At 35.4% G+C, this 24696-nt stretch overlaps 1 protein-coding gene across 2 annotated transcripts in view; it reads right to left on the bottom strand.

The window, feature by feature from the left end:
* Nucleotides 1-1833: 1833 nt before the first annotated feature.
* LOC139151024 (sodium/mannose cotransporter SLC5A10-like) overlaps nucleotides 1834-24696 on the bottom strand; it is a 43310-nt gene continuing 20447 nt past the window's right edge. For both annotated transcript variants that reach the window (XM_070723552.1, XM_070723545.1), the window contains 10 exons: nucleotides 22077-22182; nucleotides 20055-20135; nucleotides 19417-19625; nucleotides 13605-13740; nucleotides 12837-12944; nucleotides 11981-12131; nucleotides 9727-9895; nucleotides 7629-7844; nucleotides 4779-5235; nucleotides 1834-2949 (listed from right to left, as the gene is read on the bottom strand). In XM_070723552.1, the coding sequence (XP_070579653.1) occupies nucleotides 2678-2949; nucleotides 4779-5235; nucleotides 7629-7844; nucleotides 9727-9895; nucleotides 11981-12131; nucleotides 12837-12944; nucleotides 13605-13740; nucleotides 19417-19625; nucleotides 20055-20135; nucleotides 22077-22182 (1905 nt within the window). In that variant the 3' untranslated portion in view covers nucleotides 1834-2677. The remainder of the gene's footprint in view (nucleotides 2950-4778; nucleotides 5236-7628; nucleotides 7845-9726; nucleotides 9896-11980; nucleotides 12132-12836; nucleotides 12945-13604; nucleotides 13741-19416; nucleotides 19626-20054; nucleotides 20136-22076; nucleotides 22183-24696) is intronic.

Here is a 24696-nt window from a genome sequence, read left to right as displayed (position 1 = left end):
GTCAAGAAGTTCCTGTGTGAATTGAATTACATGTGATTTTTCATCATTGGGTGCATAAATATTTAAAAGCAGGAAGTTTCTGCCATCAATTGTCACATCTAGAAAAATGTACCTTCCATGCTCAGATGTTAGTGTTTTGTTCACAGTATGATTACAGTTGCGTAAAATAGTCATTACACCTCTACTATTGTGTGTCCCGTGAGAATAAAAAGTCGCCCGAAGCCTGAGATGACCAAAATTTCTCGTTATCTGACGTGCTGTGTGTTTCCTGAAGGAACATGATATTTGGCTTTTTGTGTTTTAACCATGTTAACACCTTCTTTCTTTTTAATAAATTCCCTGAGACCTCTCATGTTAAGAATTTCAATTTCTGCATGTTTGATAAAATTGGTATATTTTAAAAGCACAGTTACTTCCATTCTGTAATGGTTGTTACCTTTTTTAGGACAAAAGTGAAGAACAAGGATAGAATACAGACAGAAAGACACAAAAACCGTTTCTACTAAATCTAATAAAAAAGTCCTGACAATAGTTGTTGTTACATGACTTGAGTGTTGATCATGTCATGGCAGTGTGCAGCTCTCCAATCTGCTGGTCGAATGTTCCTGCAGTTGCATGATGGGTAGTGGGGCGTGGTTTTTAAACCACATCAAATGTTGATGGTGGTCCTGAGTACTTGACTCCGTCGATGTACAGCATTCCATTCTGGAAGATTGGTTTCTTTTCGTCCTTGTAATCTTGCGCCATGATCTTGTGGTACTGGAGTTTTTCTTGTAATCTGCAGGGAGTAGGTCTTGTCTGATGTAGATTTCTGTTCCGACTAGGGCTTATTTGGCCTTACATAATATCTGTTGACTTAACTCACCAGTAGAGTAAATTTCACAATGATAGGTTGTGACCGATTGTTAGCGCTACTCCCACTAATTGGGGAGCGGAAGGCTTTTTCTATTCCGTGATCACTTACTTTGAACTTGTCCATTAGCAATTGTTGGGCAACATCCATGGGCTTTTCGTTTCTTTCTTCTTTGACGCCATAGAAGCAGAGGGAGCATTCTCTTAGTCGACGTTGCGCTCAGATACTCTCCTCCTCCTCCTCAATGTTTTTTAAGTTTGCTGTAAGTTGACAGACTTTCTGTTTGAGGGAGGCGATCCTGATTTCATTGTGGTCAGCTTTAGTAGCAGCATATATAGTCACACGATTTCTCGTAGTCGTTTTGCCTCTCCTCGAGTTTTGTTACTCGATCTTCGACATCTGATAATACCAAAAGTTTGGTTTTGATCGTGAAGACATCTGCTCGCAGACTTTCCAGGCTTCTGTAGAGCATTTCCATGGTGATTTTATCTGGAAAAGGTTCCTCCCCGTTGCTAGCCTCATGTTCATGAGGGGTGTCGGTTTGGTCTGAAGCAGTTCCAGTAAACGCTGTGATGCTTCTTTGCTTCCTATCGCTTCCTGAGGGTGGTCGGATTTTCGGCATTTTCAGTCTGCAGGGTGACTGGGTATGGTGCTCAGACTTTCTGAGATAAGTTGAAAACTCTGGCAGATTTTTAGAGCTGCAGGTTGACACACTTGTCTAGTGCCCATGGTCACGTGACTTCCACAATCAGACACTTTTTGAAAGACTTAGACTACCATCCCAGGGAAAAGTTCTTAAAAAAAACCTCTAAGGCACTGGTCAGTTTCTTCGGCCTGGGGGGGGGGGGGGCGGTGGATTATTTTTTGCCGACGTCAAAAAGTGGCTGAACCCCCCCCCCTATTCCATGTCAGTTGTAACATAGAAATTTCAAAGTGTCAATCTTATTGTTTGAATACAGTACATTTGAATGAGCTGTGAATGTATTTCACACTTTCTATGCTTAACCAGATGTCCTGAACTGTTGTACAGAAATGGATGTCAATCATTAATATCAAAGAGGAAAAAGCAGTAAATCAAAAATTTTGATGGGTGTTAAGACTTGCCAGCCATCCAATTAAATTACCTGAGGAGCCATAGAGAGGCATTTTAGCCAAATCTGATGTGTGCAGTGTCTGAGATGACCTTTACTTGTAACATTGAAACCATAAAAGCACAGCTAATAATGACAAAAACTGCCTTTTTTAACTGTCATTTTGGTCATAAAAAAGCATCATTCTACAGAAAACCTGAGACACAAAGGAAAACAGTTGCATCAATGAGAACGAAAGATATCTTGTCATTTTTCTATCTCTAAAATAAGTCACTGTATCAAATATATATTGTGAAATATTAAATGTCACTTTAAGTGGGGAATACACTTATCTTATTTCTTGACATATGTGACATTCTGACACTTGTGGGACAGAATGAGCATTTGGCATACATAGGCTGAATAATGACTATGGGAATGTGATGGGAAAGCACTCTGGAAATGTGATCTAAAACCCTGCTGTTCTTGCATGTATAATATCTGTCTGACAATTAATGAGTAAACTAAAAAATTATTCATAAACTTCAAGAATTACTATCATTTGATATCTTAATAGTGATCTGAAAAAGCAAAAACAATATCAAGATCATTGGACTTCAATAATAAAAATCACTTCTGACATTAGATCATAAAAATGGATAGACCACAAAAAATATAAGGTGAGTTTTCTATGGTAAAAATTAAAGTTCTCATGAAAGTGTGTTATATTTCCTGGGACTCCAAGTAACCTAAGTCACTGATAATACTGTGGGCATTCTATTTCACCATTGGCTTTCCATGCTCTGTCTATGATAAATCCAAACAAAGCATAAAGTATTCCTCCAACCACAAGAATAATCACCAGATTAATGTTTAAGATAAGTTTGTCTCTGTCTGTCTGGTGAATAGATCTTGCATTTGTTTCCGTTGCTTTTAAAGCGTCCAATTCTTTCTCACTGAGATGACGTTCCGTCTCACTGGAAATTCCACAACAATATTTCCATGTTGCATCCAAAACATGAACACCTTGTAAAAGAGAATAATCAGTTTGTTTTAGAAAAACGTTTCCTTGTTATTTTTCTTGTTAGGAAGATGACGCTTCAATTTCATTGATAATGTACAATAAAATAGACATCATATCACATTTCGTTTACAACAGCTTTAAATGATCCTTATTAGCAATAAAAATTTCATAACACTTACACGACAACTACATAAGAGTTATTAAGATGGCACTGCATGTAACATGGCGTATTCTGCTCAATATCATGTTTTTGCAAATATTAATCCCATTTTAAGTAATTTGTCAATCCAAGATTAAAATATTAGAGTTCACCGTTTAGCTTGTCAAGCAATCATAAGTTGGATATAAGAAAGAAGTGTAAATTTATGTAAATTCATGCATATCACCCGATTTCCTGGCTTCTCTTTTCTTCCAATTTCAAGATTCCAAGAGTATTTAACTCCACTCTGGCTGGGTCAATATTTTCTAAAATTTCCTCATTATGTTCTTTAAATGCTATTTTACAAAATGACTATTTGGCAATAAAGTTCTTACATTTGAATAAGAGACATTTTAATTTTGCTAATCATGATTTTTCACTTTTTTGAGTGGCAGTCTTTCAATCCCTGCCATGTTAGAATGACGATAGATAATGCAAAATAAAATAATCATTTTATTACACTCGTTTCAAGTGAAATATTAAATTTCAGAAAATAGTCAAGCTTTTAATTAAACTTCGTTTTTATGTGTAATCAGTCTGGGTCATTTCCAACATTGGCAACGCCATGCCATAACATTTTTTCCTATCATTTGTCAATCAGCAGCCAGCGCTATGAGTAAAAATTGATAACAATACAAGGTAGCTCCACATGCATCCATGGTTACGTACACCATAGTGTGTTGAACTCTATCTGCTGTAAACTCCTCTGCTGTATCATTCACATAACTTTTTTGTGTATTATCGTAGATCTGTGTCAAAACTTTAGTAAGCTGTGAAAGAGGAGTTGTGCCAGAACACTCCGCGGTGCACATTCCATGGAAGTATGGATGTTGTTTGTGAAATAAGCGCCGTATTCTGTCACAACCTCAAACAGTTGCGTGACCACTCACTGAACACTCGCTTTCGAAATCGCGTACCATTTTAGTCTGGCTTAGACAACCAAACCCATATATATGCTTTGATGCCTGGACTCTGGCCTGAAGTCCTGCGAAATACAAATTGCGTACCTACACAGACGGTTCAGAAAACCCCATTTGTATTGGAAATGACAGCTATCAAAGATTTTATACAAAAGAGATGATGGAAATCAAGAAAGGGGCAATTTAAATGAATTGTAAATATCTTTGTTGCTGCTTTGCGTGATGGTTTTATTGTTTGTCAAAGTGTTCTTGGAGAACGAATCATGTTCACCATGAAAAAAGTGTGCAGTTTTGGATTTTAGTCTACATGAGGGCTGAAAGTAGACGATAGTGATTCATACAATACTCACCTGGTCCTGCAGTGACTGCAATCTTATGGATGACATAATCTGATCTGTGATTGGCTAATCATGGAAATGATATTATATCATCACCAATTTTGGAAATGACCTGCACTGATAATACAAAAATTGAGGTTTCTACCCCAAATATATACCTGTTCATCCCTCGAACAAACTATTGTTACCATACTAACCTTTAGATTCTCTGGGTTTTGAAAATATATTGTATGAATGGATTTCCTTGTTATCTTTGATGAGAAATACTCCTTTGAAAAAATTATGTTGGTTAAGTGCAACCCCACCTTAAATGTATTTAGGTTTTCTCTTTGTTGTGTATTTCTGTCCTAACATTGCTTGCTAAAATTTCTTACCAGGGCTTTTCCGTTGTCTTTCACCCCGAGTTTCACGAGATCCATATTTGGTAACACCTTCCATCTGATCAACATCAAAGTCTTCAGGAATGTCACACTGTATTTCAACTTCACGTTGATCTCCAGTTCCTGTTGAGAATTTCGTAATTTCTGCTGCATGATTTGTAGTAATCGTAGTGATTTCACACAAACCGCTCTGAGCTGTATCCTTACTGTTTGGGCTGACAACTGATGTAGTATTATCAAAATGTTGGCCAGGCTCAGATTCAACCATATGATTTTCATCATTGTACAAGTTTTCTAGTTGTATGTCTGGACAAAATGAGACATTATTCACAACATCTGAGTCTTTCCATGCGTCCGACATATGAGAGCTTATCCATAAAGGATTATAAAGTTCACTAATGTCAACTCTTTCCTCTGTCTTGTGACGAGTCCAGTAAGTCAGCCTGTATAACTAAAAGAATTAAGGATGAGTTCAAACCTATGAAATTGAATTTGAATTATGTAAACATATTTTCATTATAAATATATTTGCAGAACTGAACATGTTACTTTTTTGGTGAAGTACACTTTGCAATAAGTTTTAGTGTTGAACCCATGAAGAGGAGAATAAACTAAAATCAATATTGTGATGATGGTTGGTTTGTTTCTTCAATGTACCGGTATTATTCATATTTCAATGTACCGGTATTATTCATATTTCAATTCACCGGTATTATTCATATTTCAATGTACCGGTATTATTCATATTTCAATGTACCGGTATTATTCATATTTCAATGTACCGGTATTATTCATATTTCAATGTACCGGTATTATTCATATATCAATGTACCGGTATTATTCATATTTCAATGTACCGGTATTATTCATATTTCAATGTACCGGTATTATTCATATTTCAATGTACCGGTATTATTCATATTTCAATGTACCGGTATTATTCATATTTCAATGTACCGGTATTATTCATATTTCAATTCACTATCAGCCTGCTAATATATGAGGATTCAAATGAAAAATGAATCTTTGATGACACGGCACAAAATTATGAACTCAGTGTTTCAACAACAAAGTTCTACACTCAGACACTACTGAATGGAACGGTGTTTAATTTAACATTGCAGCCTTAAAAAAACTTAGGAAAGTATGTCTTTCATTCTTTTAAAAAATGTCAGAATCTTCTAGATGGAAAAAGTCAATCCTTTTGAAACAAATTTTAAAATTTTATTTAAGCTCTGTCATCTCAAGTGACAAAATGTTGTTTCTGTAACAATGGAGATATGCTGTACATGAAGCCAATGGTCTGCAGTACTGAATACATTATCATATCAAACATGAAAAAAAAACATTACATAACAGCCAGTTGACTTAATAAATTTTTTTCTTGCATAATTTGAATCAAATAGCTATATCTGTCTAAGAAAATGGCAATCAATACTTGTTTGAATTTTAAATATTTAATGCAGTTTTTGAAAGTTAAATAATTTGTAGCATGTGATAAAAGCAAATTAATTTATTCATTTCTTTTGCAACATAAAGAACCTATACCAATGCCATATAAGGAACCCATACCATTGTAACATCCATACCAATTGTCACAAAGGAAACCATACTGTTGTCACACCCATAGCATTGTCACATGAGGAAACCATACCATTGTAACATCCATACCAATTGTCACAAAGGAAACCATACTGTTGTCACACCCATAGCATTGTCACATAGGAAACCCATACCATTGTAACATCCATACCAATTGTCACAAAGGAAACCATACTGTTGTCACACCCATACCATTGTCACATGAGGAACCCATATCATTGTAACATCCATACAAATTGTCACAAAAGAAACCAAACTGTTGTCACACCCATAGCATTGTCACATAGGAAACTCATACCATTGTAACATCCATACCAATTGTCACAAAGGAAACCATACTGTTGTCACACCCATAGCATTGTCACATGAGGAACCCATATCATTGTAACATCCATACCAATTGTCACAAAGGAAACCAAATGTTGTAACACCCATAGCATTTTCACATAGGAAACCCATACCATTGTAACATCCCTACCAATGTCACATAGGAAACCATACTGTTGTCACACCCATACCATGTCACATAGGAAACCCATACCATTGTAACATCCATACCAATTGTCACACAAGGAAACCATACTGTTGTCACACCCATAGCATTGTCACATGAGGAACCCATATCATTGTCACATAAAGGAACTCATACCATTGTCACACCCATAGCATTGTCACATGAGGAACCCATATCATTGTCACATAAAGGAACTCATACCATTGTCACACCCATAGCATTGTCACATAGGAAACTCATACCATTGTAACATCCATACCAATTGTCACACAAGGAAACCATACTGTTGTCACACCCATAGCATTGTCACATGAGGAACCCATATCATTGTCACACCCATAGCATTGTCACATGAAGAACCTATATCATTGTCACATAAAGGAACCCATAGCATTGTCACATGAGGAACTCATACCGTTGTCGCACTGAGGAATGAACTCACACCACTAGAAGAATCTATTGCTGCAGTCTTCAAATCATTAACCCTTTGAGCGCTGCAATTTTTCTCACCAAAATTATAGTGTGCAACATGTAACCAATTTTGTGAATTTTTCTACTTTTTTTTGACAATTTTGAACCAAATGAATATCACATTTTATTGGCTTCAGATTTTTATCAAAATTTTAGCAAAAATTAGAAAAAATTTGACTGGTGTATATTTTGATATAGGCAACAAAAATTGACTTTGGCACTCAAAGGGTTAATAGTCTTGAAATCATCAAACTCACCATATTTTCCGGTATTCTTTGTTTTGTGCATTTACTAATTATCCAACAAATTACAATAGTGCCCCAGAATAACATTGTAGCAATGTAAAAATAATGAATTCTGACGAAGTAAGGTCGAGTATCCTCTTCACCACAGTTAGGTGCTGGCCAGATGACCATAAAAATAAACCTAGCACAGCCAAACAGTAATGCAATCATCAATGACCAGAAGGTTCCCTGAAAACAATCAATACATTAATGGATAAAGTATTCTGTCACACACCAGAGTCCATTATTTTTACCAAATCACTGTATACGGTACATTATTGGAAGCATCTCAGTGATTTGGGTAGCCTCGCCTGCTAAACATGCAGTGCTTTATAGGCTCATTCACAGACATGTACTGACAAATGATTCAGGGAGTGGGTCAACCATTAAGTCAATACAGGACGGTATTTTGTGTATAACTATTTTTATACAATTCCTCCATTAACTGCCCATGTAGGTTCGTTTCGGACTTTAATTGAGACATATACTACATGCTCAAACATGACTGAAATAAAATTGTAACCATTCTCATAAAATATGCATACAATTTTAATAAGTAGAGGGGAATAACAGTCAATTGTTACGTCTACCGTGATCTTAAATTCCTATGGATATAATCAGCACCTCAGCTGGCACTGCTATCATCATGCACCTACTTTATACTGTGCATGGACTTTGTGAACTATGACACTTTCTCTGGAACCATTTGGACCTCCAGTCCAGAGTCCAAAAATAGTCTTAATAGTCTGGGTGCTCTGCATCACTCTTTGATGGCCTGATTCCATCTATATACACAATTATCAAGCTAATCAACTAATCACTCCACACATCAGTTTCTACCTTTTACACTCTCTTTCAAAATCTTGAAGGTTGATCATCTCACATCTCTTAAATTGCTAATGGCAACCTACACAGAAATCACGTGATATCTTGGTTTGTTCAATTATTGTGTTTGGAAGAGAATCACTCACATGATCATTGCAAACAAAATGTCGTCCACATGACTTGAATGATATAGCCCTATGATGACTATAGCCTGCATATACTGCACATCCTGTCTGCGCATCCTTTGTGTATTTGTTGCTTGCACAGTTGTATAGAATGTACCCAAGACTAACTACAAACAAAATCGTCTCAATTTTTTAGAAATAATCTATTTCAAGTTGATATTGACAGAGTGATTCACACTGCTGAGGTTTGGATACAAATTTAAGTGTTTGTTCGGTGATATGACATCATGCATTCTTAGTTTAGTTAAGTGTTGTTCCTGTTACTTGACCTAGATGATCACTTTACTATCCATGAAGATACTTACAATATTCAATAAATGTTATATAAATATCATGTTTTGTGATTCTTCCAGTTTCACATAACGATTTTGTACAAAAGTCCTTGAAAATTAATGTATGTAACTAAATCACTGCTTCATTTTTCCAATAAAAGCAAGCATTTACTTGTGCTCCCTTGTTGTTTCACATTCAATTTCCAACGGGCTCCCTGGTTTCAAATTACAATGTCCACACTAATGGTTTCCAGGTTTAATAATTAACTGTCATAGTTTAGACATTAACTGACGCACACACACCCACACACACCCATACACACATTGACCTACTGACATATTGCAACAGTATCTGTGTATGCCAGTTTGTTACAAGTAAGGAGTGCAATAAAATATATATAATAATATTTTTTATTGCTTGCTTGTAAATATAGGATTTACATCACATTTGTGGCAATAAAAGTGTGATACAAAAATAAGTTCAAATTTTTCTTCAATAAAGATAAAGTAATAAAGTATAATAACAGTAGCTAATAATAAATATAACTAGGTATTTCTTTGTTTATATAAAGTAAAAATATAATCTGCAAGTTGTTTATTAAAAGATAACTCTTGTTTGTTAGTAGAGAAATAAGCTGATTTTCAGTATTGTCGTTTGGGAAATTGATTTTTCTGAAAAAGTTCTTTCTTTGGACTTTGTATTTCTGACAGATTAATAAAAAGTGTGTTTCATCTTCAATACTGTTGGTGTTACACTGATTGCAGTATATATGAATTGAATTAACTTACTGGTTCATTGATTCCATGCCAAAGTATTGCTAAGAGAAACACTGCAGCAATTGGTGGACTTAGATAACCAGTTACTTCTTGAATATAATGCCACAGTTGACCACCTTGACTATTAGCAACTACTGGTAACCACAATACACTTATTACAACTAATACCAACACAAACAGTCTGAAAAATGGACACAGTGTATTATCATTAAATAACTTAGATTGTTCATCAAAATATTTTGATCATACCCAGGTCATGACAGCAAAATCCTAATAAAAATTACTGCTGTCAAACATTCCTTTTCATATTTTTTGAATTTTAAGACACAACTCAATTTTTAAATGATCTAACTTTTTTCCGGTGACAAATTTTGTTTTAGTGTTTCCAAAATTGGTTTAAAAAATAAAGTGTTGAAAATAAAGTGTTGAAAAGTTGCAGGGACCAGAAAATTAGAGAATGTAACATTAGGGTGGAATATTTTACACATTGTGAAGTTCTTTCAGTATCAGACAAGAGTCAGGCACAAGGTTGGCATCAAATCATTTGTTTTCAGTTTATTGGTCAAGTGTTAAAACATGAACAGCTTTGCAGCAACATCAAACTCTTTGTATCTCCATTTCTGTAATATAAAATCCTTTTTATGATTGATAGTCATACGATATATATTTCATGATAGTTCATACAAAACTTTCAGGTATGTAAAGGCCCCAAAATTGATAAAGTGAGCATCAAACTGAGCGTTGAAAATGACAAAGTGAGTGTCAAAGTGAGTATTGAAAATGACAAAATGAGTGTCGAACTGAGCGTTGAAAATGACAAAGTGAGCGTCAAATCTTCCCCCTCTACTGCCTATCAGGTCAAAGTATAAGCACTGAAAACAACATACTGAGTGTGGTGTTGAAAATGTGAAAGTGTGAATCAGACCGGGTGTGGAAAATGATAAACTGAGGGTTGAGTATGACAAACTAGATCAATATTTAAGGGCTAATTCCTCAATTGCAACGACAAAATAGATTTATTACATTTATGGTTGACAAGTATTACATTTATGGGTGTTTTTTTATTACCTTACCATTTATTACATTTGTGGTTGGTGTTTTATTACATTTATGGTTGATTTTTGTTACATTTATGGGCGATATTGCATTTATGGGTGCATTTTATTACAACTGTGGTTGATATTACATTTGTGGAGATTACAGGTGTTGTATGACAAACTGGGCGTCAAAGTGAGTACGGGTGCTGAAATGTAGTGGGTACGGAAAATTCAAAGCTTGCAGAGACAGGGTTGATGCTGAATATGATGTTAAGTGTGGTAGAGTTTGAGGTTTGCGAGGCAGCAAATGACATGGCCACTTTTTCAGAAGCTTTTGATAATGTTTTTTTAATTGTCTGTATTCTTTTTTCATGAACATCCAATTTAGAAATGTGGCGCTCACGCCGTCATTCCCAAACCATGGGAGCCACATGTGTCATGTGTGATGACCTTTTGACTATGTCCTGTGATGTCACCAACCTAAGGCATCCCATAAGGGTGGCATATATTTCGTACATGCATGCACTGATATGATTTGCACCAAATATTCACAAAAATGATGATTCAGATGCATTTTTCTAGATTACGTTAATTTTGCGAACAACTAATTGCTTATACTTTATGGTGGCGTGTTGGGGTAATCATGACATGCCCTTACGATTTATGTCAGCTTGGGCCAAGTTTGTACATTGAACTTTGCAGTAAAGCTTGCTGGAGTAAAATTTCAACTGTTAATCTTTCTAAACCCTCACTAAACTTTTTGATTGCATAAAATTTAACAGAATGTGAATGCAGGGTAATGATAGAGAGACAGAGGTTTGGTCAAAATCCAGAAGTAATTACATATTCAGGTGGTGTAGCAGCCTACAGTGTAAAGTCAGTTACAAAGAAGGGCAGTGTGTTACCCAGGATGCACTATACTGCTAAAGCTGATCACATTAGGCACAATCTTGACCTGGAATGTAGCCTGTGAGAAAACTCCCCCTTCGGCGCAAACTAATTGTGGTTTTGTTAATCTTGTGGTGGTACACTACACAAATTGAAATGGCATCAGACAAACGGTTTTAAAGAAGAATATCTTTTCACTAAAAATGAGAAACATCGGGCTGAAACATACAAATTATATTATCATTTAAACAGACTTAATGAACGATTCCACAAAAACTGTGAAACTTTGCAAAACACTGCAAATTCCATGATCATTCCATTTTATTCATATTTGTACTTACCTTCCAACTATCATACTCTCTTTCTCGCCTGCCTTTTTACGCCACATCTTCCACAAATCCACAACAAAGATTGTGGCACCACTGTTGAAAATTGATGTGAGTGAACTCATCAAAGCTGCTAACATAACTGCTATCATTAAACCACGTAGACCTGTCAATTGTATCACACAGACAATCTTCTAATGCAACAGAGATTATTTCTGTCAACTGAGTAAATAACAAAAAAGTTGTACTGCTGATAAGAATGGATGTGAAATGTACTAGGTAATTTACAGATCTCATGAGGCATATGGAACCAAGATTTAGCCTGTGTTATGTGGCCATTTAGCCTGTGTGGCCATTGAGCCAGTATGGCCATTAGCCTGTGTGGCCATTGAGCCAGTATGGCCATTTAGCCTGTGTGGCCATTTAGCCAGTATGGCCATTGAGCCAGTATGGCCATTTAGCCAGTATATGGCCTGCCTGTGTGGCCATTTAGCCTGTGTGGCCATTGAGCCAGTATGGCCATTTAGCCTGTGTGGCCATTTAGCCAGTATGGCCATTTAGCCTGTGTGGCCATTGAGCCAGTATGGCCATTTAGCCAGTATGGCCATTGAGCCTGTGTGGCCATTTAGCCAGTATGGCCATTGAGCCAGTATGGCCATTGAGCCTGTGTGGCCATTAGCCAGTGTGGCCATTTAGCCAGTATGGCCATTTCTTTACATATATGACCAAGGTCACTCTGTCCATGATATGATAATTTCAGAGTCAGCTAGGGAATTCTCTTGATATCATTATGATGAGAATTTCTTTTGTATTAAAGTTTTGAAATCATGCATATGACTGTCACAATAGAAAGGAATATATCCATACTGACCTGTAGGAAGTAATTCCATGACCAATCTGGGATAGGCAATGTCAGTACATCCAGATGGATTGTTACAAACTCTTTCACAGACTGATCCAGATACACATGCTATCTCATCTGAACAATTAAAGACAAAGGTGAAAAAACTTGTTGTATTGTGAATATCAAAGGGATTTTTTACACCAGTATGTCGATACACATTCAGACAAAAGTGACACAAATACTGATACCACCCAGGAACAGGCAATATTATCCCTTTTCCTGCCAAGTCCATATTTCACCATCAGGTCAAGATGGTTAAAATTAATGAAACACAACATATTCCATATGGTGTATTTTAACATAATACTGTACATTTGAAAGCTGTTGAAAACATAAATACTGTAAACTTGATTTTTTTGGACTAAAGATGCTATATGTTACAGACCAAGCCAAGTGGGTGAAAATACATCATGTTTTGGCTCAATACCGCTTTTTACTGACTTGGCTGACGGGGAAGTGATACTGTCTGGCAGGAAAAGGGTTATACGATTATTAATTTATCACCTCCTCATTACAAGAATAATCCATATTTTTTTGCAGCTCTGCTATTATTTCACTGTGTGCATAAATATGGAAATATTCATGTAAACACATTCATTTTATAATCATTCATATTATGTGACATTTCAACTGAAGAAACACCATGTACGACAATATTCCTCCACATCTCACATACAAATAAACGATTAAAACGTTCAGTTGTACACAATATTAAGTTGAAGACACTTTACTCACCAGGCCACAGAATGCGGGCAATCATTCCTGGAATAACCATCATGAATGTTGGTAGAATTTTAAAGTAACCTGCAAGTAAGGTACCTCCTTTTGCATGAGATAAGTTCTTAGCTGCAAGAGCTCGCTGTACAATTACCTGAAAAGCATAAATGAACAAATACAAACATATGAAAGTCAGAGTACAACTTTCATCATTAATTGTGTTCATTAACATTTATTTATTATTATATATTTCTTAAAAGCGTACTGCACTGCGTCTCACAGCTCTGAACAAAAGTAAAACTTTAGATCACAAATTAGCGGTATTTAACAATCTCTAAAAGACAAGTTTTCAAATGGATGGTGTTTAAATGATGCAATCGAACAATCTCAAAAGGGAGATCATTCCACAACATTGGGGCAGCAACTGAAAAAGCAAAAAAGCCATGATTTGAAGTAGTGTACCTTGTATCACGACTAGTTAAAAGAAGTTTATTCAATGTATGAAGAGTACGATGTGGTGTCTATATCAATCAACAACCTCAAGTAATCTGGACAATCGCCACTGAGAATTTTAAATGTAAGGAGGATTATTTTAAACTTAAAGCCCCAATAGCAGCGAATGTGTAATAACTGATCTCAAATAGCATCAGTTATCTGAGACTTTTCGTTGAAATAAGACCCAGTAGAGACTACAAAAGTGTATAACACTGTCATGAGTGTGGCATGTAAATTAAAATGTTTTAACATCAAATGGTAGTTTCAGTGACACAATTACAAATTTGACAGATAAAGCAGCAAAATCTTTGTCAGTTTAAAAATAGGTTTTATTGCACAACAGAAAGATAAAATTTCCCCTACATTTATTCAATGTTTTCATTAAACCTGTTTTAATGTATGGCTCAGAGATTTGGGGACAAGATTTCATGGATTATATAAGAAGTGGGATAAATCAGCAATTGAAAAAACTCACCTCAAATTTTGTAGAATATTTTACAGTGTAATAGGCAAGCTTGTAATGCCGCTGTGAGGGGTGAACTAGGACAATTCCCACTTCTACTTGAGATCAAACTTAATAACGTTAAATACTGGCTTCATATGGTACAACTTCCACATTGTAATCTTGCTAAAGAAGAAGCTTTTTTTGAGCAAATGGTAAACAACACTAACAATAGATCCTGGTTTAACTGTTTAACTGCTTTAATTAAAGACAATGGAATGGACTTTCTCCTTGATAAAGCTCCATCACTTAAACACCATAAAGTTATAACTGGATTAATGAAAACAAATTTAACAAACAATTATGAAGTCTTTTGGAAAAATTTGATCACTGATGAAAATAGTAAACTAAGAATGTATGCCAAAATAAAACGTAATTTTAGATTAGAACCCTACTTAACACAGTTACAAGGTGAGAAAAGAAAATTACTCACCAAAGTTCAGATTAGCAATCATGATCTAGCAATTGAAAAAGGGAGACACACTGTTCCAAAAACCCCAATTACTGAAAGATACTGCAATCAGTGTAACACCAACAGTATTGAAGATGAAACACACTTTTTATTAGTCTGTCAGAAATACAAAGTCCAAAGAAAAAACTTTTTCAGTAAAATCAATTTCCCAAATGATAAAACTGAAAATCAGCTTATTTCTATACTAACATAACAAGAGTTATCTTTTAATGAACAACTTGCAAATTATATTTTTACTTTACATATTAAACAAAGAAATACCTAGTTATATTTACTATTAGCTACTATTACTATACTGTATTACTTTATCTTTATTGAAGAAAATTTGACCTTATTTTTGTATCACACTTTTATTGCCACAAATGTGATGTAAATCCTATATTTACAAGCAAGCAATAAAATATTATTAGGCGCCGTAAAATAAATTCTTTGTTTGCCGTCCGCGTGCGGGTAGGTTTTTGGACGAAATATGAAAAACAAACACAGATCGTATGCTCGAAAATACGACGCGTTGTGTCCTTCCTTTGTTGGCAATGACGCAGCAACTTACTCAAATGTCTCAAAAACGCAAATGTCGTACGATCGTTTCGATACAAATCAGATTACCTATCGTAAAGGGGTACATCAACCGCTGTACGTAAAGTGTACATGTGCACCTCCTGTTGTAGTGGACTGCAGTATACCGCAAGTGAAGATCGATCGACCGTTTCACAAGTTTATTTCTCCCTCAAAGTTTCCAAATCGGCGGAAGTGCGCTGTATTGGCTTGGTCTCCATACAAGACGGATCGAAAACAATTCTTGACTGGTTTAGCTTCGAATAAGGAATGGAACTGAATTTCCATCAGCTTCTGCGCGATCCGCGATTGATCACGAGGGGGCAAGCAGCCCGGTGGTGGGGCAAGCAGTTACCGCTGGTGAAATGTTACGTTCGTTGTTGAATGCTCCAAATAGTTCGTACGCAGTATAAGTTGCTTTCACTTTGAACACTGTTTTTGTGCTAAAAACGATGTGGTCATTTTATAAGTCCGGATTAGAATTCAGTTTTCAAAAATAGCAATGGCCATTCGGCATTGCTGTCTTGACAAACAGAATATTCAGCATTTTAGTTTGCAATAGCGCTGATCACTTAACGTCATTTTTCTTTCATTAATGTGCAAAAATTTGTCCGCATTTTCGGCAAGAACGATGAAATCAAAACCTGCTAGCGTCATAATGCATACAGAAAATCACACTAATTCATATGAATTTATGGCTCAGACTACAAGCAACAACGACCGCGCATGCAGTAACACAATTTGTCCGATTTTCAGGCAGTGGTGTTCGAAGTCGCGCGCGCAGCTATATTACAATATAGTAACAAACCTGACACCGAGATCAGCGCTATTAGAATTCGGGTAAAAGACTAGTTGATACGCAAAATTCAGAATAAATAGCCTTTAAAGTTACAGCTAATGGAGCATTTACTCAACAGAAACAGTGCTCAGGACTTGTATTTATTTGACACTTAAAAAGGAGGATTTGTACTCGAGGCTGTTATGATTTGCTCAGCTAACCACTCTTCTTACTGCAAAAATTCTAATTGTATGCACAGTCCCTCTATCCACTATGGATAGAGGGACTGTGCTGTATGGAAGAGACAGTAGTTTCACCTTTTACCAAGATGTTTAGCATTTGTTTTCTGAGTGACATCTATACTTTGTTATACTCAGTAACTTTGCATGCAGTTTAATATGTGGAATGTTCAGGTTTTGTAAGAACACCTTTTTGTTGTAAGCTTACCCTAACATTTCGAAATAGTGTTTCGTTTGTACTATATAGACTTTACTTCTCGGTAGACAAGCTTGACAGGTGCCGTCCCAAGCTACGCTTCTCCAATTGTCTAAATGCCCTGGACTACTCTTTGGTCGTTGTGTCCTCCTGCCCTGTCTGTTGTATTTTTCTCTCTTGTCCTTTCCCGTATTATTTTAGAATGGGATTTTAAACTAAGTTTAAAGCTTGGTTTTGATCATATGATAGATATAAATTAAAGATAAAAATATACGTCCAATCGTAAACATCAATACAGGTCTCGATCTTAAATTTACATGTTATAATTAATATACAAATGTCACTTAGACACGTTGCAAAATTGAACCCATTACGTGAAATTCTTAGGTTCCTTCATTAGGTGTTAATTCAAATATTTTGTTTTCTTCAAAACTTTGTAAACATCCTCGTATACGTAAGTTGCATTTGTCGCAAATATGCTTGTTATTCATATTTGAGATCTTGTTATTTTAATTAATAGTTTTACTGGCACCTATGACCACCCAGTGCATAAATCTCCGTCAGAGACAATCTGTAGATCTTCGTAACACAACCAGTTGATTACTATCACACTGTACATGTTGTACATTATGTACTGGTATAGTGTTTATTGCCATTGTTTATTATGGAATTTTTGTTCAGACTCAGAGTCACCTAACTCTAATTATGCTTGTTGTATTTACACAAGTATAACCTTTGTTTCCACGCATTGTTTCAGCGTGCTAATGAAGAGCATAAGAAACACTGCATTGTAAATGTAACAGATGATTTTTTCATACTTGTGACCCATAAACCGATAGGAAAGTTAGAGTTTATTCGATTGATCTGTGTTGTGTTTTTTTTCTGTGTTTGTTTTTTTTGCTGGCTGGCTGGTAGGGTTTTCAAAAATCCAAGGACGGCAAACAAAGAATTTTATTTATACGGCCTTACTATTTTTAGAGTTCCTGCCATTTTCAAAAATTAATCATGTGACAGAGAAAACAAAGATTACAACAATAAAATGTTGGCCATTGTGCATTGTGCATTCAAGTATAAAATGGCATCATACTTGCTTCCTTTCAATCTGATTAAAATCAGACGAAGAGTACGACGATGTCTACACGGTGTTCTCTTGCTGTCGCCGCTCACTAGTGAGTTATGAGCAAGAGAATATCACGTAAGTAGACATTGCCATACTCTACATCTGATTTTAATTCAGATTGGTTTCCATTATGATCATAATATGTATGTTATACTGCTTGTTTGTGCTTTTCTGTGGGAGCGCCATTTTATGAGTGCAGCACCTATTTATTATTTAACCTATTAAAACACATGGCTGAAATCAGCGAGCAGTCATTATAACTTCTATACATGTCCTTCAGTTAGCACATTAACATAAATCAACTTTGGTTTGAAAATAAAATCATGAAAATAATGCATAAAATTTGCAGCTATTAGGGCTTTAATCCTTTCCTTTACAGGTAACCAATGAAGTTTAAAAAGAACAGGTGATATATGCTCAAATTTCATTGTGCCAGTAATTAGGCATGCAGCATCATTTTGGACTGACTGATTTTTTATCTAACTGGTAATTTTGAATTCCATAAAGGAGGCTGTTGCAATAATCCAGCCTTGATGTTACAAAAGCATGTTAATTTCTCTGCATTTTTTGCATCAATAAGGTTATCAGTTTTTCCAATTTTATGTGAAGCGAAAAATGCAGATTTACAAAATTTAATACTATTAACTTGACTGATGTCATGAAACTATCGGAATCAAGCGTGATTCCAAAGTTTCTTGCTGATGTTGGTGGAATTATGTCAAACATGCTGATTCTCTGGGATTTAAGTTTTGTTCCATCTTTTCAAAACCGCGACGAAAACTGAACCATCTCTGTCTTGCCATCATTCAGAATCAGCATGTTCAACATCATCCATCAACGGATATCATCAACACACTGTTCAAGGTCTGCCCTTACATCTTCAGGATTCTTACAAACTACAACCGAAGAATCATCAGCATATAACATGAACTCTAAACCATGGGGGAAATGATATCATCAAGAGGGACAGTGTACAATGTAATAAGTATATGGGCCTGAGTAGCTGAATCTTCAACCCCACACTGTAAAACAACTGCTTCTAAAGTGGTGGAATTAATAGAAACACGTCGTAAATGACATGTCAAATATAACCGGAGCCACTGTAGGGCTAGACCGGATACATCAAAACGATATTCTACTCTATGAAGCAATATCATGGTCTGTTGAAGAGTATCAAAGGCTGCTGACAAGTCAAGCATTATCATAATTACATCCTTACGAAAGTCTTAAGCCATTGTTACATCATTGTGAACATGGCAGTCATTGGCTAGAATTGGCTTGATATTGTTATCCATCATCATGCTTGACTGGTGCACACATCAGATAATCTTATATGCTTCAAAACATTTGTAAACTCATAAAAATTGGAACACATGGATCCTGTTCCAGAACTTCCTTTATGGATCTAAATGGATGATTGAAGCAACCTTATCATCACTATTGGAGATCAGTAAATGCAACAGATAAGCTCACCTGGTCAGCACACCAATACCAGATAGAGGCAGGCGATTGGCCAAGTACAAAACCAGGAAAGGGCATATCTGAACCGACTGGATGGCGGAACATTCTGAAGGAATCATCACGTGGTATTCCACATGTATCATTTCTATACAATGTTTCATTTGGAACAGCACACGGATAATCTTCTAAGACTCCTTGCATCCCACCAACCTCTATAAATGCTGATAGAAAATGAATTAAACTTTATTCCTCTTTGTTCATTTTCACTTCATTAAAGTTGCAAAATAATAAGTTGAATATCAACTATAGTGAAACTGACTTGACAGAATTAAACTACCATTTAATTTAATTCAACAGATGACTGGCACTGGTCACACAACAACACTGAGTCTTGTAACCTTTGGGTTTTTTGTCAGATCTTCCACAGTGTTTGGTTACATATAGTCACAGACACGAGTAAAGTCTATAGTATATTTTGTCAGATGGCTGTTAGCTGTAAACTAAAGTCCTGTTGAAAAATTAGAGATCAGTTATATGTGGTCAATGGGCCGGTCATCTGTATTTGCTCAATAGGCCATTCATTTTCATCTGTATGTGGTCAATGGGCAATTTTTGGTCAATAATCTGTTTAATAAGTGTAAATAGCGTACCAATAATCATAAGTATGATGCCTCCCAGCATCATGACAATAAAGTTGGCAGTGTCTGTCCAGATAACTGCTGCTAGTCCACCTAGGCAATACAAACAGAAGTTAATTGGTTTAACCCTTAATTTGAGCCCGGCTCGGACATAAATGTCCGATGGCGTCATAGAGTACCAGGGGGTCAGGGTGCAAAGGGTTAAGAAAATATGATTTTATTACAGACAGTCAAACTGTATTTCAATATGAATCAATTTTCACCTTGCAATCTAAGATTACATTTTCAGGTATCCACACATATCCCTATGAAGTACCGGTATATGCTAAATAATATCCTAGAATTAAAGCAAAATGAATTTAATTCAGCTGATCAATTTTTCTCCATGCTTCTTTGTATAAACTTAATAATTATTTATAATTTAACTCACTCTATGTTCTAATTTTCATGGTATCTGCACTTTGATTCATAGCATAATAACAAAGAGTCAAATACACTGTGTTCCAATTTGGTCGACACAGACTCAAGCTTGACTAACCAATCTGGAAGCTATCAGACAATAATTTTGGCAATGCTGGAGACAAGAAATGTGGTCAAACGGTATGAAAATTTCACAATTTTTTACACAAATCTGAATGAATGAAATCATCTAAAGGCACCAAGCAACCGCCAAATTAAAAGTTTGTCTTACATTCATTTTTGGAGGAAATTGGGAACATTTCAAAGCTATGTGACAAGTATTTTTTGCAGAAAAAATATGAAAGCTGTCAAGAAAACCAATAGATCCATTAAAGTGAGAATGGCCAATGAAATTGATCTAAATGTTATCACACTTGTGTTATTTGTTTGTAAAGGTGTTCCAATATTTACTGCAGTATCAGTACTTGTAATTAAGTTGTGGCAATAACAACAGATGGGTGATAGTGTTCAAGTTGCTTCCACTATACTTGTTTTAGATATAGCTGTGTACCCTAATTCCTTCATGTCAGTTCATAAGTGTTGACAAACCTTTTGCAGATAGCCCACAGTTAGACAACTTTCTCCCTTATAGCTTCTGGTTTCGTGCAGATCATACACTTTTTGTCAAATAACTTCAAAACATGCAAAGGTAAGGACAATAGTCTTATGACAACTTGACTCTGACTGAGCTATGATACCGTGGAACTCTGGACCGTAAAGGAATGTAATATGAATATATGAAGTGCACGGTACTTCCTGGAGTCTGTTTATTATGGATCATTGCAAGATCTCACTGCAGTTACAACAAGTCACTGCAGCAACTCTTGAGGCAAATTTTGGAACAACTTTATCAAATCAATTACACAAGTATGAACATTTAGATCAATTTAATCATCCATTCGTAAGTGGATACGACAGTAAATAACCATTTAAAAACTTTGAAGTCTCTAGTTTAGGTACTGAAGATCCATTTCACAAAACATTTAATTTTTTTCCACTTGGTTAAATCATAAAAAGTACTGTACAACATCATTTCAACAGTCTCATGATTGGTCATTGTAAAATAAAAACTTGTATTTTTAATGATAACATATTTCGTATTAGTATTTTAAAGGCACAGTAGCTGTAACTTTTGAAAATATTTCCAGTATTTTTGTTCTGTGTGTTACCTACAGTGTCTTCTACTCCCTGCATGATGTTAATGTGCCAAGGATTCAGCTTGTCACCACAGTCAATATATGCATTACAAGCAATATTATTGTTGACAACTGACTAAAAGTCAAATATCAACAAAAACATGGCACTTTACAAGCATGCTTACTTTGTTTAGAAACTCAATACTTGGTACTTGGTCATGTTTTAGTGAATAGAACAAGAAATAGAAGTTATTGAACAGGACAAAAAATAGTGAAATAATCATCAAAAGTTACAGCTACTGTGGCTTTAATATACTTTTGCTTTTAATGTTTCTGAGGGGCACTGGGAATATAAGCATTAGTTAATAGTGACAGCCACTTAAATATTACTGAATACTTGCTTACTCTTTATCAAAATAAACTTTGAATAGTCTCTTACCTAGAACAGTGTAGATAGCAGTTAGAATAAGTAAGAATGTGATTGAAGCAACAATATTCCATTTTAATGTCTCTTGTACAAATACTGCGCCTGAATATAAATCAACCTGGGAAGATAACAATTGCTATTAAATAAATCTAAACATTTTTTCCCCAATACTTATCCATTATCATTCTTCACATTTAACTGCATCAAAATGAAACAAGTCATTGTTGATGACACAGTCCCCACTTGTTAATGGGTAATTTGATTACAAGTCCTGAGAGAGGATAGGGTCTAAGATTAAGAATGAGTTCCATGCTGGTGAAAACATAAAAGCAATGTGGGCTGCCACCCTTAAGGTCATTCAATAAGTCAATTAGTAGTTAATCGACAAGATGTTGCCAAAAATTTTTGCATTCTATTATAACACTGACAGATTATCATGTGTACCACATTTCACAAACAATACTGCCAAGTGTCAGTGATTTGTATTACAACACTGTGAGATCAACATTTGTACAAAATTTCATGTAATTGGATGAAGTGTTTCTGGCCATATCATATGTAAATTAAATATTCATTAACATGATACTGCATTGTCTTTATTCAATGTTAAAGCAATGTGAGCTTCAACATCTGTACCAAGTTTCATGAAATTTGATAATTTTTAACATATCAGTCTACTTACTATTACTTATTAAATATGCAAATCAGAAGTTAATTGACATGATACTACTACATATCAATGCACGCAATTACATCATCAAAAGATCAACATCTGTGCCACGTTTCATCAAATTTGATGCAACATTTCTATACATATCACACTAATTACAAAAATCCATCAAATTTGCAAATTAGCAATTATTAAATAATTGACATGATCTTCATACATTATTTCAGTACTGAAGTGATCAACTTCTGTACCATGTTTCATCAAATTTCATGCAGTGGTTCTGGAGATAGTCTGCTAATTAGGAAATTTCATTAAATATGCAAATAAGCACTTAATTTGCATGACACTGCAAGTTTCTTTGTAAACTTATATGTGACTATGGGCTAAAGATCAGTACCACGTTTCATCAAATTTGCAGCAGTATTTCTAGACATAGCCTATAATGACAAAAATTCATCAAATAGTACAAATTAGCAATTAATTGATGCAATACTGACATATCTCATTGTGTGCTATCAGAGCTCTGTGTGACAAACATCTTTACACAGTTTCATGAATTTAGTGTAGCCGCTTCAGAAAAACTGCATTACAAGATTTAGAGAACATACACATACAAAATACTCGTGTGGACATCGTGGAGTTTCAACCGAGACTGAAGACAAAAGACCTTTACACCAATATACATGCATTCAACACCTGGTGACACAAGCGTCAATCAAAGGAATTCTCTTATGTAACAAATAGATACTAATTATATGTTAATCTTCGAAATGCATATAATTGTTCAATCCTTGTACCAAGTTTGAATGAAATTGCTCCAGGCATCTGAGGTATCTGCGTGAACGGACGCATGCACCACACATGCACGGACACACGGACATGACCAAACCTATATATCCCCCTGAAACTCCCTTCAATTTTATTATTGATATCTAATTTAAAGAAAGAAAAGACAATAAACCATATTCTGTGCTCAGGAAATGGATTGTTTAGCTTTTAGATCAAGGGTCAAATGAAAACAGTGCATCAAGACTCCTTTGTAATGGGTCACTGGTATAACTTATTACATGCCTTGATGTCAGTATAAATTAATGCATTGATCTGAATAGGAACATGCAGGGAGTTAGCAGTCTGTGTGAAGGATGTACAGACCAGTTTCCATAGTTTCTGGTCCGGTGAAGCCCTTTGATGTTATAGGTAGGGGCTTAACGCTAGATGTAAAATATCAATGCACACACTGCTATTTTGGCTTTTGTTAAAATCTGTTTGATGCTTGTTGATAATAGTAAAATTGTTTAAGAATGCCCTGCATGTAACTAAATGTCATATAGAGTTAACTGTAAAGAGGCATGTAATAAAAATATTGTTGCCTGAATACATGGGTTTATGTGCCCTCGCAGCAGGAGACCAATTGTGCCCTCCGGGTGTCGGGCAAATTGTCACCTCCTCGGGGGCACATAAACCATGCATTCAGGCAATAATATATAATATTGCTAGTGTAATTGAGGGCCAACTTCTATTTAAAGTTAAAATGATAAGTCTAGAGAAGTTAATGACAAGCTGATCTATTTGTATATCACATCTTGACATACATGTCAGTGTCATTTAAGGGAGCTATCATTATTTACGACCGGGGGGGGAGTTTTGAGTAATTTCATCGGAAATTCCGAAATTTTCAGTAACCCCGGCCCTGCCAACTATGATGAATTTGAGTATTACCCCTCCCTAATTCAGAAATTTTGACTGACCTCCCCTTAGAAAAGTTAAATACCAATACATGTATTTGTATAATTTACAAAAATAAAGCAACAGTAAAGACCTTTCAATCCTGATGTACCCTGCTAGATTATCATCGGTTATCTCATGATGGTTGAAAAAGGTGAAACCATCAAAATGAAATTCAAAGTGACAACAAAATGCAGATATAAAAGCTCACGCTATAACCAGTATGCAACCATGTTG

This window comes from Ptychodera flava, chromosome 2 (assembly GCF_041260155.1).
Source record: "Ptychodera flava strain L36383 chromosome 2, AS_Pfla_20210202, whole genome shotgun sequence".
Lineage (NCBI taxonomy): Eukaryota > Metazoa > Hemichordata > Enteropneusta > Ptychoderidae > Ptychodera > Ptychodera flava.
This window is presented reverse-complemented; position numbering and strand designations above follow the sequence as displayed.